At 37.4% G+C, this 18,865-nt stretch overlaps 2 protein-coding genes across 2 annotated transcripts; both read right to left on the minus strand.

The window, feature by feature from the left end:
• Positions 1-3,694: 3,694 nt before the first annotated feature.
• Positions 3,695-5,968, minus strand: LOC138900696 (pentatricopeptide repeat-containing protein At3g62890). Its single transcript, XM_070188024.1, has one exon. The coding sequence runs from the start codon at positions 5,863-5,865 to the stop codon at positions 4,516-4,518; it is 1,350 nt and encodes a 449-aa protein (XP_070044125.1). The 5' UTR covers positions 5,866-5,968; the 3' UTR covers positions 3,695-4,515.
• A 3,290-nt stretch (positions 5,969-9,258) lies between these two features.
• On the minus strand, positions 9,259-11,535 carry LOC138907248 (uncharacterized). Its single transcript, XM_070197786.1, has 3 exons — positions 11,516-11,535; positions 11,233-11,442; positions 9,259-10,360 (listed from the first exon to the last, which is right to left on the minus strand). The coding sequence occupies exons 1-3, from the start codon at positions 11,533-11,535 to the stop codon at positions 9,259-9,261; spliced, it is 1,332 nt and encodes a 443-aa protein (XP_070053887.1).
• Between the last annotated feature and the right edge of the window lie 7,330 nt (positions 11,536-18,865).

An 18,865-nucleotide genomic window follows, 5' to 3' on the forward strand; every position in this document is an offset into this window, starting at 1 on the left:
TTTAATGCTCATGTAAGTGATGATGATGAGCACCTTACAAATGTGGATTGAGCTAATGTTAAAATGCTTGTAGTTTTTTAGAAAAAATTCATATTGCTACAAATGAATTTTCTGGGCAATATTATCCCACTATTTCTAACTGTTTAGTTTATATTGCACAACTTGCAAATTTGTTTGATCATTTTTCAGAGGGTGAGAAAATTTATCAACTTGCTATTGATTCTATGAGAAAAAAGTTTAAAAAATATTTTTTCCCTATTCCCCCCTATTTATGGTGTTGCTGCATTGTTAAATCCTACTTTGAAATTAGAAGGTCCTCAATTTTGGTATGAAACTGTTTATAATGGTTTAGCACTTGAAGATGAGGAGTTATCTAAACTTCTGGACGCAATAGCCTCAATTAAAATAAATATTCAAACTATTTATAATGCTTATCAAGTTGCATAGATCATGCTAGACCAAATGTTCCAACTCCTTCTTCTTCTAGTTCTCAATCATCTAAAAGAACTACAGGAGTAAGAGCACTTAGTGCTTGGGCGGGGTTCAAGGGTTCTCAAGGTTCTAGTACTAGTGATTTTCCACAACTAAATTAACTTGAAGTTTATTTGTAACAGGGAAATGAGGAAGTGAATCCCGACGGCTCCTTTAATATTTTGGAATGGTGGAAGGACAAAGAAAAATACTTTCCGATTCTTTCAAGGATGGCCCGAGATATTTTAACTATTCAAGCTTCAACAGTGGCATCAGAGAGCACTTTCAGTCAAGCAAGACTTCAACTCGGTGATTATAGAGCGTCTATGAGGGAGAGCTTGGAAAAATCAATACTTTTCAGAGATTGGATCCGTTCGGAAAGAAGAAATTTTGGACTTGCTGAATCACAACCAGAGGTAGACGAAACTTACGAAGAAATACTAGTTGAACTTACGGAAGATGATGCTTCACCCGGAAGCGGTGATGACCAAGCTTCTTTTCCGCCACTACCAACGGAAATTCCTCCGGACCTTGAAGGATTTATGAAACTTGTAAGAGATACCATGTAACTTATATGAACAAAAATTAATATGTAACTTGTATTTTGGCACATCTTGATTAGTTTCTTTTTCTTCTCAATGGTGGTATTAGCACCTTGTTGTGCTCATTTCATAGGGGGGAGGAAGACTAAGAAAGATATTGTCATGTTTTTTAATGCTATAATAAAATTATAACGCATTGCTTTGACGAATATCTCTTTAAAATATTTTTATCTTTAAATTTGAATTAAAAAATTTAGGTCACAATTCTATAATATAATTTACAAGGAATTGCCTTAGATATTGTTATTACCATTTTTTTTCTCTAACTTCTATAAAAAAAATTTAAAAAATAGAAAGTATCCATTGGGCCCACTTAGGCCCGGGACCAGCCCACTTAACCCGGGACCGTTGGTTCGTGGTTCCGGTCCCGGGTCGGTTCCAACAAGAAGCCCGCGAAGCCCGGGACCACTTAGGACCGACCCACTTAGGACCGGGCCCACGAACCCCACTTAGGATCGGGCCCGGCCCACATGCCACCATTAATTTGAGGTAAGTAAATTCTCTATTCTTTTGCATATTTGTATCTATATGATTGTGTATTAATCTTTGAATTGTATGTAATAAATGATGACATATCAAATTTTTAGTGTATTAGTTTCAAAGTGTTGTGGTGATGAAGACAATGTTTCTATTCAAATATTTTATCCTATTTAGGTTTATTTTTTTACTGAGAAACTTTTGTCAATTTATTAATTATTATAACTTATGATTATATGCTCATCATAAAATAAATTATATTTATCATAAAAATTATCTTATCTAATCACAATTGTATTTAAAATAAAATGACAAATAAAATATTTTGTATTTGAATCGATCTGCAATCTAAAATTTTAGAGAAATTATGCCATTATAATTGTAAATAGTTCTAAGGTTATTCAAGTCATTTTAACAAAATCGGCACATTTTTTATCAAATACTGCAGCAATTTATTATCAATTTCAGCACTTGTATCCAAATACGTAACTACTTATTTGTTAAATCAGTTTCAGCACTTAAAAGTACTTTTCAACACCTAATGCTTATCAGCTACTTCAAATCAGCTAATCCAAACGAGGTCTAAGTCTTATTATATCACATAATTGGACTGTTCTATAAACAAAACAGTAAGAATAGTTTTGATGAAAGCTCAAAGGGTTCATGTTGAAATTTTGTTGCTTTCAGTTAGTGCAGTAACTTTTTTAACATAATAAGTTACTTAGTTTTATGATAAATCTACTTTTTTTAATTTAAATTTCTGTTAGATTTTTTAGGTTTGTTGAGATATTTTGGATTTTTTAAATTCTTCTTATGCAGATTTTTCTGCAGATTATATTCCTAATTGGCTATTTAAAGCTTTGTTATGCTTAATAAGATTATTGAGAGACTTTTCAATCAACACTTTTAATATTTTGCTGCCCCATCTTTTAAAAAGCCAACAATTCACATGGTTGGCTAACTTTAGCCCAATTTTTTCTATGGTTCTAAGTTCAAGAGAAAGTCATTTTGGTATGGCACAAGTTATTTTCAGAAATATTTTCATCAGGAAATTATTTTCTGGTGTTTGGTTACCGACAACAATCACTTTAACTATATCTTAATCCTAAACTCAAGTTGGGTCGGCTATATGAATAATCATATCGCTCCGTTTAAGCTCATCTCAGATTCATCAACCAAATATGAGAAAATGTCTCATAAAACACATTTTTTTTATGAAAGTGACTTTTGTTGTACCAAACGCTCAAAGAACAGTATAATTAAAATGTGGTATTGAGGATTTGAGTTGCAAGATGCGACGTTAACCAATCTTAGGAAAAGGAAAGGGAACTACAACTAATTAAAGAACCAAGGCATCCACGAAAGAGAGTAAAAGACTGAATTACAATGATAGATTACTTGTTATAGGTGTACAAAGCTCGACTTTTCAAATTTGTCCATTTGCTTTTGCTGTAATCCCACCTGCTCTAGATTACCGAACATCGTACCTGTCGGCCAATCTGCTACAGTAGCAAATTTGTTGCTTTATAATTAATCAAGTTTAGATATCTTTATTTGTTAATGCTACAAAAGTTGATCAAAATTCGTCATCTACATTAGCCCAATTAGGCATGAGTGTTTAATACGACAAAACTTATTTATTCCAAACTTGCGCCAATAAACACAATGTTACTATCAATCTTTAATATTCAAAAATTTCATTCAAGCACTACGCAATTTAGTAATATTATTACTAAGTTAATAAAGTTTTTTTTCTAAAAAATATATTCACTACCAATCAAATATCAGAAAACATTTTTTAAAAACTATATTTTATTCATGACTTTTGTCATTCCAAATTCCTAAGTGTGCTTGAAGGGCCTAGAGATTGAGCAGGAGCACGGGCAAAACTCAAATTCGTCATTTTGAAACACCCTATGTATGTCACCACTTGGCAGGTATTTTTCTAATGGCTTTACTTGTCTATTAATCGAGTTTAGATATTTTTAACTTTTAAAAAAAGGCAAAAGGTAAACAAGGAGTCAAAATATTAATACATAGTTCTTGATCCTTTAAGTATTTCAGGGTACTTAACGGCTCTCAAAAAGTACATAATAGTCTCAACCATTTCTGTTGAGCTGATAAAAACTTCTCAAGACATGATGAAACAAAAAGATATACTATTAAATGAAAAGATTCATTAAAAGGGTATTACAATATTTAGGTACAGTATAGCGAAGGGTTGAAATGTATTAGCTCATTGCAAAGGTAAAAATTGCTTAGCAGCCCTTGCATTAGTAAGCATTCAGCCTGAAGAAAGGACAATCGGAGAACTGGAAATGTGGGATAGATGTGAAAGAATGGAGCTTGTACAGATAAGAATTAGAAGTACATGAAGCTTCGGCCTTTTTCTGTTTTATTCAGCATGCAAGTGAATTTGTAGAACCTGCAGTTTCTACTAGTAAGACCATATCTGCAGAAGATGGAGTTCATTTCCCAAAGATAAACTTTCTTGTTTGGGATGGCTATAAGGAGCTAACTTGTTGGAAGCAAATGAAACTTAAATCCAACAAGGCGCTCCCAGACATCGATATTGCCAGGTCACATGAATTTGTAAGCTTAAAAGGACCATTTGTTCCCGATCAAAATTCAGGACTAGGTTAATTACCAGCAGTCACTACAGCAACATTCCCCACCAACAAAGTATTGAAACCAGTTGCTGACTGTTGACAACAATATCACCCCTGGAAATCCCTCGAGGCAATTTATATTGCAACATTACCTTAGCAAGTGCATACCTTGATGTTTTTACTGTGCGTATGAGAACCGTGCTATATCATTTAAAACGAAGAATTCAATTGCCAAGTTCTCAGCATGAAGTGAAAACTGCTAAATTTTCCTGTTCCTTGACTGGCAATACATAACAATCCATCTTGAACCTACACAGTATTCTTGAACATCAGCTGTTTCACATTGAAAACTAGTGCTAGCGAATGCGTCCATCGACCTCTATGGAACTGAGCCCAGGAACTTTCTTTACCCTCTTTGTCTCCATAAGGTTTCTGATGTGCCTAGCATCTTTCCACCGACCCATCTTAGCGTAGACATTGGAGAGAAGAACATAAGCAGCACTATTTGTGGGATCTAGCTTTATTATTTTGTTGAGTGCAACCTCACATGTTTCAATATCTCCACATATCCTGGCTCCACTGAGAAGCGCTCCCCAAATAAGCACATCTGGCTCCATAGGCATTGTATTCACAAGATTCCATGCTTCATTAATCAGACCAGCTCTTCCATAAAGGTCAATCATACAACCATAATGCTGAACAGAAGGAGAAATACCAAACTCTTTACGGATCCTCTCAAACATTTCCTTCCCTTGCCTCACCAATCCTCCATGCACACAAGCAGAAAGTACACCTAAGAATGTGATGTCATCAGGCCTTACTCCGTTATCAACCATATTTGAAAACAAACGGAGGCAATCTTCCCAGTGACCATGCATCGCGAGGCCTGAGATCATTGCACTCCAAGCCATTAAGTCTTTCTTTGGACCCAAATTTTCGAAAACTAATCTTGCCCTGACGATATTCCCACATTTAGCATACATTTCAATCAAAGAAGTTCCAAGTACAACATTAATATCCATCCCAAGTTTGTATACGTAAGCATGAGCCCATTTCCCATGTTCAAGTGAACCCAACTGCTCACATGCTGCAAGCAAAATAGACATGGTGTACTCGTTAGGCGTAACTTTATTTTCCTCTTGCATCTGACTAAACAACACCAATGCTTCTTCACACTGACCCCACCTCACGTAACCATCCAACATACTACTCCAAGATATAACATTTCTACTTGGCATTCTATCAAACAATTCGCGCGCAACGCTTAGCAAACCAGCTTTGACATTCGCATTGATGATGGAATTCCACGAAGGTAAATCCGGTTGAGGCATTTCATCAAACACTCTTCGGGCAGAACCCACATTGCCGCAAGCGGTATACATACTAATTAGCGAAGTTTGGACAAATGGGTCGAATGAGAAACCAAAAAGAATAGCCTGTGAATGAATTGATCGGCCCAATTGGAGATGTGAAGGAGAATGGACGGAGTGGAGGAGAAAAGGGAAGGTGTAGTAATCAAGTTGGACACCATGGAAGCGCATTCGGAGGAAGATGGAGAGCGGGGTGTGGGATTGGGTGGTAGGTGGATGAGTTCGTTGGATATGGGCTCTGATCAGAGTATTCCAAACGAAAGATTCAACAGTTGGATGTGAAAGATTGAGAGAAGGGTGCGTTAAAGATATGAGCTTTCTGGTCGACACCTGCATTTGGATTTTGGGACGTTCCGTGGCGGGAAGACAGTTATTAGAAGGACTTCAAATCTTCAATGATCAAGATCAACGGCACAACAAAAATTATTTTGAGAGTTTAAGTTCTGACAGGTACAAAATATTATTAATTAATTAATAGTTTTGTAAAAATGATAACTAACCTGCCAATAATAGGTTAACTGCGTAAGTGTGTCAAATGGGCGGGTTGAGTTAATTTTGGGCGTGTCAAAATGAGTTGAGTCAATAAATGGGCGGGTCAAAAGTTACTTGAACTGAGATGGTCTGGGTCAAGATGGGCTAAAATTTGAGTCATAGCCGAACCCGCCCAACTCTTACCAAGCTTTAATTAATATGTGTTATTTTTTTATTGTATAATTACTAAATACTACTGTTTTTCTTTTGTTATGGTCATATATAACATAATATCAAACAAAAAAAACTATTTCTAAGATATTTTGGCAAAGTTATTTATGGATCAATAGTAAAAAATTAGTCCAACTTTAAATGAGTTAAGATAAGTGGATGTTGAGCGAAGATGGGTTGAGTTAAATAATTTGGATTTAGGTTTGGCCGAATTTGACAGCCCTAATATATACTGTAAGTTAAGTTTTTGAATAGTTAGACTCCGTAATCTTGGTAATGTTCACAATCCGACTATCTATGAAACGCTCAGTGCTCTCTTAAAGAATAACTCAATGGTTCAGAACAATGTAGCACTTCCCTTATCAACTCTATACACAAAATAAATTGCTTACCATTTGTCGTATACCATATAGAAGCTCTATGGAACAGTATATCCTCATTTCCAGAGAATAGGAAATGTTTCTGCAAATGAATATTGGAAGGGAGGAGAGAGTATTTCTTCTATCTATTGAGATATATTAAACACACACACACACACTTGTGGAAACTATGAGAGCAAATCTGTTAGCATTTAGACAGTCTCTAAATATTTGCAAGTTTCTCTAGAAATGTTTCTTTTCTATATATCTTCTGAGTAACCATTTGTGTTTGAATTTTAAGTTACAGGTATTTGTTTTAACCCAAAAGCCCTGAAGTTGTTTCTTAGTATGTTTTTCGAATTGATTTTGATTTGATCTCTCAAAAATGAAAACATTCTTATTTTCTTCACCTTAAGAAGATCATACTATTTCTTTTGAACTTTGTCTGAAAAATTAATCTTCCTCTAATCATTAGACTATAGTCACTTCTCTCCTCTTATACGAGGTTCTCAAGTCCAAAGAACGACCAATTCGTGTTTTCTATTAATCAGCAGCACGATTGGTCACCAACGATTTTGTTTTGCTCACTTTTAGACTACTTCTTTTATAATGAGTATAACTATATAGGAGCTCGGAACCTAAAGGTCTTTTTAGAATCAAATGATCGAAATGAGTGGAAAAAAACAACGGAAAAGGTCCAAATATGCCCTTATACTATACGAAATTGAGCACATTTGTTCTTCGTTAATACTTTAGCTCAAATATGCCCTTACCGTCACATAGTTGGTCCATATATGCCCTTAGAGTTACACAGTTGACCCATATATGCCCTTTTCAAAACGGAATCCACCCAAACTAATTAATTCTTTCGTTAATTGTATTAAAGTATATTACAAACACTATTTCCTTTTTATTAGTACTTTTTTCTTTATCTTTCTCTTTTTTTTCTTCTTTTTTATTTTCTTCTCTCTTTTTTTTTCCTTTTTCTTTCTCCCTTATCCGATTTCCTCCATTATTGATGTAGAATTTTCTTATGGGAGAATTTTCTTAATAATTAAAATTCATGAGTTTTGTCAAGTGAAATTGGTGACGAAAATGGAGAAGACATCAGTAATGGAGGAAACGGATAAGGGAGAAAGAAAAAGGAAAAAAAAGAGAAGAAAAGAAAAAAGAAGAAAGAAAAGAGAAAGGTAAAGAAAAAAAATACTAATACAAAGGAAATAGTGTTTGTAATACACTTTAATACAATTAACGAAATAGCTAATTAGTTTGGATGTATTCCATTTCGAAAAGGGCATATATGAGCCAACTGTGTAACTCTAAGGGCATATATGGACCAACTATGTGACGGTAAGGGCATATTTGAACTAAAGTATTAACGAAGGGTAAATGTGCTCAATTTCCTATAGTACAAGGGCAAATGTGACCAAACTATATATAGCTCCCTTTAAAAGGGCGCTATACATGAAGTTGATTAGACTAGCGGGTATAACGCAGTTTATTAAGGCGCTATATGCGCCTTAATAAACTGCGCTATACCCCTTCAAATATTCGTCCCTTCCCTTCCCCTCCTCCCCCTACAGAACCAAAACAACCCCCTCCCCCCTCCCCCTCCCATTTTAAAAATCAAACCAGCGGTCCCCCCATTAACGACCCAAAAAAACTTGAGTGGACCCCACTCATCCCACAAAAAGTAAAGATTATTTGTCTCACATCCTAGCTAAGCATTCTCTCGTTGTGGGTTGCTCGTTTCGGATTCAAATCTTCATCTTTCCAAAAAATATAAATCGAGGTATTTCAATTTAGTTTTTGTCGAAACTAGTATAAAAACTACATATTAGTTATTTTAAATGTGTTCTATATTGTTTTGTGTTTTGTTTTGCGATTAAACTAGTATGTTATTTTTATCCGGACTAAGATATTAGTGTGCTAAAAAAATATGTAAAAATTGAGATATCATTATTATTTGTTCAAAAAAATGTTAATAAGTTACTTTTTACTGTTGTATATATATTTTCGTGAATGTTTTGTGATTAAATATATTTATTATTTTTATCTGGTTTAGATTATTTATTTACTTAAAGATTAGTAATATAATACCCTTTTAGCGTAGTAAAATATAGTGCCTTTTAACATAGTATCCTTGTAGATATTGAAATTAATCATTTAAGTAGTACGAAACATACATAACGTAGTATTTAACCGCGTTATGCTTCGCGTGTTAAAGATTCTTTCGGGTACAATACAGCTTTTGTAAGCGGGCAGCTTTTCAGGTTGACAAGACAACACATATAACGTAGTATTTAACCACGCTATCCTATTACATACGGGACTATATATATATATATATATATATATATATATATATATATATATATATATATATATATATATATTCACATAATTATCAAACATCTTCCTCCTCCGACAGTGTAGTTTTTTAATAATTTTAGATTGAAATTCGAAAGTCAACATAATAAGTTTGATTTTTTAATCCAATACTATTTTTGATAACATGAACGAGAGGGAGAAATTTATTAATTTACTCCACTGATAATGTTAAATATCAATAAGATTTAACAACAATGGAAACATAATTTTATTTGATACATTTTGCAACATAAAGAAGTACATACACTTATTACAACCACATTACGGAAACAAAACACTACGTGTATCCTTGATAGTCGGGCACATTAGATGAATTTCCACTAGGAGCTGGATTACCACCGCCACCCAAACCAGCTGAAGGACATTTACGACGGTCGTGTCCTGTTTGCGAGCATATGCCACATTTGCGCGCATAAACGGTATCACCAACATCCATTTGGTTCCGTATACGCGTTCTTTTTTGCACTTGTCGCTGATGCAAAAACTCCTTGTTACACACTATTTTATATGGTTCCGGCGGCCAATAATGCTCAGCACCCACTGGCTGCAACTGCCCACTATAGGTGTTTAAGTATGCAGCAACACTATATTGTTTATCAACGTAGTTGGTTGGCCCTAAACCTGTATGTTGAAAGTACTTGATGGTATGTGAGCATGGCATGTGGTAGATGGACCATTTCCCACAAGAGCATAACCTTCTAGATTCATTTATGGTGTGTACACTATTCCCCCAATTTTGATGGATAGCGATGCGAACTTCAAAAATATTTCGGTCGTGATCATATTGTAAAAATGAATGCCAATGTGCTCGTCGCGTGTATTTCTCAAATCTTTTCATTGGTTGTGACATAAATTCAACACCCATTTCCATCAATGATGTTACAGCTGCAGCCCTTTCAACAAACCTCTCTGTCATCTGCTTGAATGATATTCGCACCATGGCAGTGACAGGCAATCCTCGTGCAGACTTCAATAACTCGTTGAAAGCCTCTGACACATTTGTAGTCAGAGTTCTCCATCTTCTGTCACCATCCGCATGCAAAGTCCACTTTTCAAGCTTATGTCGCATCAACCAACGATAGGCTGCCTCGTCTTCCTGCCTGATAGATTCCATATGCCTCGGAAATTTATGCTCTTGGTGATCTGTCGCAGCCATCCATATTAAATCATGCAAATCCTTGTTGGGATGTGCCTTCTGAAAATTGGCCTTCAGGTGCCTCACACAGTAACGGTGGTAGGCATATGGTTCTTGCCATACAGGCAAATTCTCTAAAGAACTTATAATACCACTATGTCGATCAGATATTAGACAAATACCTGAACGTTGTTTGATAACGTGATCTTTCAAGTGGTTCAAAAATAGTATCCACGTCTCTTGGCTTTCATTGGCACAAATAGCAAAAGCTAAAGGAAATATACTTCCATTAGCATCTACTGCAACGGCGATCAACAGCTTAATATCATACTTTCCATAGACATGAGTGCCGTCTATGGATATTACCGACCGGTAATGCAAAAAACCATCAATTTCTTATTTAAATGCCGAGAACACGTATTTGAATATATATTCTGGTATTCCCGGACTCCGCTCAAGTTTCCATTCAACAACGGTCCAGGAGTTAAAGTGTTGCAATGCGGCCATGTACTTGGGTAGAGATGCAAATGACTTATCCCAGTTACCATAAACAATTTCAAACGCACGTTTGCGCTCGAGAAATGCCTTTCTTTTGGTAATAGTACATCCATATTCCTGGTGGACGGATGTAATGCACTCTTTGATCTTGTACCTTATGGACGCTTCAATGTATGAAATCAGGACAAGAGAAATCAAGTCAACATCCAAGTTGAAGTGATTCCCACTGAATGTGTTCATTTCACAAGTGTGGGTGCCAATGTATTTACCCACTTTCTACATACCTGTTTTTTTCTTGCTCGCACGCAACATCCAATGACAACCCGTAAACCATCTATGACAAACAACCTTGTATATATCCGGAGTTGACTCCCATACCGTCATCTCATAACACTCTTTTACGCTGTAAATTTTAGCCGCCCTGCTTAGGCGCATTTTATCAGGAAAAAGCATGCCGTTTGCCAGCACTGTTGGTCTAGAGTCATCCCACATTGCGGTCCAAATTTTGCCAGTATCCCTTGTGAGGGCATCCACATACGGTATACTTGGCAAATGATCAAGGTAGGGAATTTTCCTTGAATGAAACGGCACTTGGGACTCGTACACTCTTGGTCTAACGAGGGTGGAGCATGCTCCCTCGTCAAATCAGGTCCAACATTCTCTTCCTCCTCATCACCACCCTTATCAGAGAAGGGTGTGTCATCTCTGGACTCATCGGCATTGTTGTCATAATCACTGTTCTCTTCCTGACTTTGTGCATCTGCCAGATTAAATATGTCGTCTTCGGGCAATTGAGTTAGGACATGAGGTTCAACTTGCTCGTTTTCACTGCACAAACACCCACATAATAAGCTACTCAAATTGTCAAACACTTTATATATAGCTATATCACTTCACTTACAAGTCGTAATATGTTGACATCCCATGATGGACATAATCCTGTTGGTGATGACTCCTGGATGGACCACCATGATACAACACACCAGAACTACGCATATTCCAACTGGGCGTGGGTTCATAACTTGTAAAATTCATATCTGGTCGGTACCCCCTGTTGAATATATGAGTGTTAATACAAATTCAATACAACAAAAATAAACATCTTAACACAAAGGAAAATTGAAGTTTACCACTCATCTTGTGGATTATGTAAAGTAGGAGAGAAATTATTTCCTCACTCCTCATTCGCCCGTGGAGATAATGTAACGACCCGACCGGTCGTTTTGAGTATCACAGCCTCATTTCTCCATTTACTGCTCAATTATGCCTTACAGTTGATTTATGACTTATCACAAACCGTTTCCCCAAAAATATTTTGGAGTGAAATGAGACACTTAGTCTCATAATTAAAAATTTTAAGCTGGAAAAGTTGACCGGATATTGACTTATGAGTAAACGATCTCAGAATTCAATTCTGATGATTCCAATAGCTCCGTATAGTGATTTTGGACTTAGGAGCGTGTCCGGAAAATTAATGGGAGGTCCGTAGAGGAATTAGGCTTGAAATGCCGAAAGTTGAATTTTTGGAAAGTTTGACCGGGGAGTTGACTTTTTGATATCGAGGTCGAAATCCAATTCTAAATTTTTTTATAGGTCTGTTATGTCATTTATGACTTGTGTGCAAAATTTGAGGTCAATCGGACGGGATTTGATAGGTTCCGAAGTCGTTTGTAGAAATTAAAAATTTCAAAGTTCATTAGGCTTGAATTGGGGTGTAATTCATGGTTTTAGCATTGTTTGAGCTTATTTGAGGGTTCGACTAAGTTCATATAATCTTTTAGGACTTGTAGGTATATTTGGTTGAGGTCCCGAGGGGCTCAGGTGAGTTTCGAACGGCTAACGGATTACTTTTGGCCTTTGGGAGACTGCTGATAGCTGCAGATATTTTCTTCTTCTGATTTTTTTATACGCGATCGTGTAAGTTTGTCTGCAATCACGTAGTGTAATTTGGGCAGAGGAGACTTTGTTCTACATGATCGCGTGAGATAGTTTGCGATCGCGTAGGCTTGTTTGAGGCAGTGATATTTTTGTTGTTCGCAATAGCGTGAATAGGGCTGCGATCGCGTAGGTGTGGGAATTTGGTATTCGCGACCGCGTGGAGGAGGTCCCGTTCGCATAGAGTAAGTGGAGCAGCAGGGAAAGCCTTGTGCTTCGGGATCGCGTGAAATGGTTTGCGATCGCGTGGGCCTGTAGGTTTGAACTTCGCGATCGCGTGGGATAGTTTGCGATCACGTAGGGTTATTTTTATGGGCAGTAAAAATTTATGCTACGCGATCGCATAGAAGAAATCACTGGGCAGAGAGTTTAAGTTCTGAAAATGGGACTTCGTCCCATTTTTCATTTTTGACGGATTGGAGCTCGGGAAGAGGCAATTTTTGAGAGATTTTTAAGGAAAACAACGGGGTAAGTGTTCTTAACTCAATATTGGTTAAATTACCCGAATCTATGGTTATTTTTATCATTTAATTGGTGAATTAAGTTGGAAAACTTGTGAAAAATCCTCTTAATTTAATTTGGAGATTGAGGGTCGAGTTGATGTCGTATTTAAGTAAAATTTATATGGTTGGACTCGTGGTTGAATGAGCATTCATATTTTATAATCACCGGATTCCGAGACGTGGGCCCCAGGGGCAATTTTTGAGCTAAAATTCGGATTTTTATGAAAAATTAGCATTTTCTTATGGAGTTAATTCCAATAAATTTTATTGACTGAATTGAAATTGTGGCTAGATTCAAGGCGTTTGGAGGCCAATTCACAAGGCAAAGGCATAGCGGAGTAAAGAATTACACAGTTGGAGGTAAGTAACACTTCTAAACTTGGTTCTGAGGGTATGAATCTCCAAATTTGGTATGATATGAATTGCTTGAAGGTGACACACATGATAGGTGACGAACATGTAGACGTGCACCATAGAAAGTGTATCTTGAATAAATCTTGTGACGTAGTAAAAATTAAAGAATCATGTTATTATCTAAACATGTGGCACGTGTTAGAGGAATTAAGCTGAGGCTAGTAATAAAGATTTTAGGCTATGTGCCGATATTTTAGGACCCATGGGATCGTGATGCTGTTGAATTAATTGTTCTAAAATATACATTTCACACTCAGTAATAATTGTCCATTGTGAGGATATTTATGGGATTGAGCTGCGCAACGCAGCAGGCCATTTGACTTTATATATGTTATTATTAAATGGATCGGGGCTTCCTGCTGCAGTAGGCCAGAATAGCTTTATACATTATTATTGTTGGATCGGGGTTGCCCGCCTGCAGCAGACCTTATTGGCTTTATTATTAAATTGATCGAGGCTGCCCGCTTGTAGTAGGCCTCATTAGCTTTATTATTATACGGATCAGGACTGCCCGGCTGCAGTTGGCCATATTGGCTTTATATCACGCTTGGGCTGAAGGAGCCCCTCTGAGAGTCTGCACACACCCCCAGTGAGCACGATCGACTTATAGCGCTTGGGCTGAAGGAGCCCCTCCGGAGTCTGTACACCCCAGTGAGCGTAGATGATTATATATATTCGGGATGGATTTCCCAGGGCATGGACTTTCCTTACTTACTGCTTATATATATATTTGGGATGGATTTTCCCAGGGCATGGACTTGCCTTACTTATTTATATTGTAATGAATTTACCTGGACTTGGATCTTGTCCGTATCATTTGCATTTGGAGATAAATTACCTCAGGGCTGGATTGGGCTTATACGGTACTGAATGACTTACTGTTAGTCGAGGTGTATATATATATGGGTTGGAATACCCCGGGGCTGGACTGGCCATAAACTGTACCTAGTGACCGAATAATTGGTGACCAGTATCTACAGGAGGTCATGCTACCGAGATGTTATATTCCTTATATCATGCAGTATTGATCTATTTCACTTGTACTGAGTTTATCTGTTGAACTTGAAAGCATGCCTACATTTCTGTACCATTATTTTTACTGGACTGTACCTGCGGAGCTCATTATTTCTTTCAGCCCAGAGGTTAGTCTTGTTACTTATTGAGTTAGTTGTACTCATACTACACTCTGCACCTCGTGTGCAGATCCAGGTGCTTTCGGACACGGAGATTGTTAGATTTCAGAGTACTATCAGTTGGAGACTATCAAGGTAGCTGCTTGGCGTTCGTTGACCTTGTCTCTCTTTCCTTCAGTTATTGTACTGTTCTATACTTTCAGGCAGTGGTTTTTATCAATCAAACATTGTATTCACATTTAGATGCTCATGTACTCAGTGACCCCGGGTTTTGGGAGTGATATATTTGAAATTTTGAGATTTCTTCCGCTGAATTTAGTTATTTTATTTTTAAATTTAAAACAAATGGTGGTTTATTGGGATTTTTGGCTTGCCTAGTATTGATATAGGCGCCATCACAACATGTGAGATTTTTGGGTCGTGACAAGTTGGTATCAGAGCTTTAGGTGACATAGGTCTCATGAGTCATGAGCAGGTTTAGTAGAGTCTTGTGGATCGGTACGGAGACGTCTGTACCTATCTTCGAGAGGCTGCTGAAACCTTAGAAAAATTTCACTTTCTTGTATTCTATCGTGCGGAATTGATTCAGCTTGAAACATAACTCTTTGAATTCTTTCCACGCATTCGTATACGCACATGAACGCTCGGTATCAGCTTTGCATCACCGGCTTGTGATTCCATGAACGATGTTCAAGATGTGTATTCTATATTTTGGTGATGGGCCAGTCTGGAGGACTTGAGGCCAGGTTTAGACCGCAGCTTAGGCTCGGTAATTTCAGTTGTAACATGTACATTTGGGCTCATATGTCCGGTAATGTCCCTACGAGTGGAATTTGTGGCTCAATGAGCGGTAGAATGGCTTTGTGATGAGTATGATGTAACTGCGGGATGTGTTAAGACGATTTGAATGTGACGAGAAGTGTTTCCTTGAAATGTAAAGGAAGGCCATTGGGTGCTTTATTTTTGTTTTGATGTGACGTACAATCTCGAGTGTGAATGTTTTGAAAGATCTTTCACGTTGTTAAATTTTGGGGGAAATTAAATTCTCGTGTCTGGTTAATGAGTTTGGACTCAAAAAGATTAAGTGATTTCATACTAATTGTGGCTGCGAAAGGGTATAACAAGATGCCAATTTGAGACTAAGCAGATGGGTTATCCCCTGTGGAGTAATCTATGTAGATGTGTTCCTTATGATGTGAATAGAGAGTTTCTTTTCTGCCATCGGGGTGTATGTGTTGAGACTTGAATTTGAATCTGGTTGATAAAGTTGACTTGAGCGTTAAGAGAATGAATGCGAGATTAGCGGATGATTGGGGTATTTTATGGTTGGTATGTCTTGAACTTGAGAAGAATTTTCGTTGAACTGAATGCGGTATTAAGACAGTAATAAAGCATGGGTATTGTGAGTTATCAAATATTTTAATCTATAGCTTTGAGCCAAGTGGGGGAGTCTGCTATTGACAATTCAATTCATGGTTATGTGTCAAATTTTTTGTTTGGTCTGAAGTATACTTGGGAATGAGAGATGACTTGCAGAGGTGGAGTTCGAGAATGACTTGAGTGAGGAAATTTTTGGATACGAGTTATATTGCGCTTTATGAGTATATGAAAATCGTGGGATGAGTGAGTTGTTATTTGTGAATGATGTAGTGCACACGGAGTATGAATTTGATAGGTGGTATTAAAGTAGAGTTACTTCTTTGAGTGTTGTTGTGTTGATGGGGCACGTGTCTTTTAGCCCATTTGGGCGGTGTAATGTGGATTTGAACAAAGGGAGTGACTCTCGAGAAAGTTCTAATGGATTCGAGATTAATATGTAACAATTGAGAATTTTTGGCAGATTTGTTTATGGCTAAAATCTAAGATTTAAGTTGGATGGTGTCGAGACTTGTGGTATTTTTGTATATCATTATGGATTTTATATTTCGGTATCGGGAAGGTGAATGAAATGGCCTTAGACTAAAATAAGGTATTTTCAGAGTGGGTGTTTCGATTGTGGTATTTATAGGGGTAATTATGATGTGGTGAGACTCTACAGATATTTTGGTGGCAATATTCTTGGGTTTTGGTGACCTACGTAGTTTGGTCGAGTTAGAGGAATTCAGTTCTGATAGTTTAGTTATGTGCAAATGGATTTCAAAGTGTTCTTGATGGTTTCTACCATGGATTGAGCCGGATGTTTCCTACCGGTGTGGGGAACGTGTTGTGTATTGTGGCTTCCTCCTAGAAAGAAGTAAGAGAAAGGTTTCTAACTAATAGGGGTATGTAAATTGTTGGTGACTCAAAGATGATAATGAGATTCTTGTGCTTGTCACATGATGGCATGATAGATGTGGTGTGGTGTACGGGATTTAGATTTATATGTACGAGGTGGCAGTTCATTCTTGAAAGGAAGATCACGAATTCTGGATGGAATGGTCAGTGTTATATATTTAGATGAATGTTATAGTTGCACGGTAATCCCTGATAAGGGTGTGCGGTTGAAAGGGGCATTGTGTTTTGATTTACGGAGGTGCATTGGTATTACGGTACTCTCCTAGTTAATAGACTACTGATATACGGATTATGTTTGGAGGCCAATTCACAAGGCAAAGGCATAGCGGAATAAAGAATTACACGGTTGGAGGTAAGTAACACCTCTAAACTTAGTTCTGAGGGTATGAATCCCCGAATTTGGTATGATATGAATTGTTTGGAGGTAATACACACGATAGGTTACGAACATATAGACGTGCGCCACAGAAAGTGTGTCTTGAATAAATCTTATGACGTAGTAAAAATTAAAGAATCATGTTATTATCTGAACATGTGGCACGTATTAGAGGAATTAAGCTGAGGCTAGTAATAAATATCATGTTTAGGCTATGTGCCGATATTTTAGGACCCATGGGGTCGTGATACTGTTGAATTAATTATTCTAAAATATACATTTCACACTCAGTAATAATTGTCCATTGTGAGGATATTTATGGGATTGATCTGCGCAACGCAGCAGGCCATTTGGCTTTATATATGTTATTATTAAATGGATCGGGGCTGCCCACCTGCAGCAGGCCTCATTGGTTTTATTATTATACGGATCGGGATGCAGTAGGCCATATTGGCTTTATATCACGCTTGGGCTGAAGGAGCCCCTCCGAGAGTCTGCACACACCCCCAGTGAGCGCGGTCGACTTATAGCACTTGGGCTGAAGGAGTTTCTCCGGAGTCTGTACACCCTAGTGAGCGTAGATGATTATATATTTTCGGGATGGATTTTTCAAGGCATGGACTTGCCTTACTTACTGTTTATATATATATTTGGGATGGATTTTCCCAGGGCATGGACTTGCCTTACTTATTTATATTGTAATGAATTTACCTGGACTTGGATCTTGTCTGTATCATTTGCATTTGGGGATAAATTACCTCAGGGCTGGATTGGGCTTATACGGTATTGAATGACTTACTGTTAGTCGAGGTGTATATATATATGGGTTGGAACACCCCGGGGCTGGACTGACCGTAAACTGTATCGAGTGACCGAATAGTTGGTGACCAATATCTACAGGAGGTCATGCTACTGAGATTTCATATTCCTTATATCATGCAGTATTGATCTATTTCACTTGTACTGAGTTTATCTGTTGAACTTGAAAGCATGCCTACATTTCTATACCATTATTTTTACTGGACTATACCTGCAGAGCTCATCATTTCTTTCAGCCCAGAGGTTAGTCTTGCTACTCATTAAGTTAGTTGTACTCATACTACACTCTGCACCTCGCGTGCAGATCTAGGTGCTTTCGGACACGAAGATTGCTAGATTTCAGAGTACTATCAGTTGGAGACTATCAAGGTAGCTGCTTGGCGTTCGCTGACCTTGTCTCTCTTTCCTTCAGTTATTGTATTGTTCTATACTTTCAGTCAGTAGTTTTTATCAGTCAAACATTGTATTCACATTAGATGTTCATGTACTCAGTGACACCGGGTTTTGGGAGTGATATATTTGAAATTTTGAGATTTCTTGCGCTGAATTTAATTATTTTGTTTACAAATTTAAAAGAAATGGTGGTTTATTGGTATTTTTGGCTTGCCTAGTATTGAGATAGGCGCCATCACGACAGGTGAAATTTTTGGGTCGTGACAGATAAGTTTAAATCAGGCCAAACTCTTTCAGCCGGAACCTGTTAGGCAAAAACTGCTCCAGAATAACCACCCGATGACTGAGGGTTATCCCTGCTTTGCGCCACCTCATTATTGCGAACGTTTTCAACCTTCACGTAC

This window comes from Nicotiana tomentosiformis, chromosome 1 (genome assembly GCF_000390325.3).
Source record: "Nicotiana tomentosiformis chromosome 1, ASM39032v3, whole genome shotgun sequence".
NCBI lineage: Eukaryota > Viridiplantae > Streptophyta > Magnoliopsida > Solanales > Solanaceae > Nicotiana > Nicotiana tomentosiformis.

What these genes read in the sequence shown, in the direction of transcription:
- LOC138900696 (XM_070188024.1), bottom strand. Translation starts at nt 5,865, where the DNA reads ATGCAGGTGTCGACCAGAAAGCTCATATCTTTAACGCACCCTTCTCTC.
- LOC138907248 (XM_070197786.1), bottom strand. Translation starts at nt 11,535, where the DNA reads ATGTCAACATATTACGACTT. An exon ending in ATGTCAACATATTACGACTT is followed by an intron (nt 11,443 to 11,515) that starts GTAAGTGAAGTG and finishes GTGTTTGTGCAG; the next exon opens with TGAAAACGAGCAAGTTGAAC. An exon ending in AGGGAGCATGCTCCACCCTC is followed by an intron (nt 10,361 to 11,232) that starts GTTAGACCAAGA and finishes TGCCAATGAAAG; the next exon opens with CCAAGAGACGTGGATACTAT.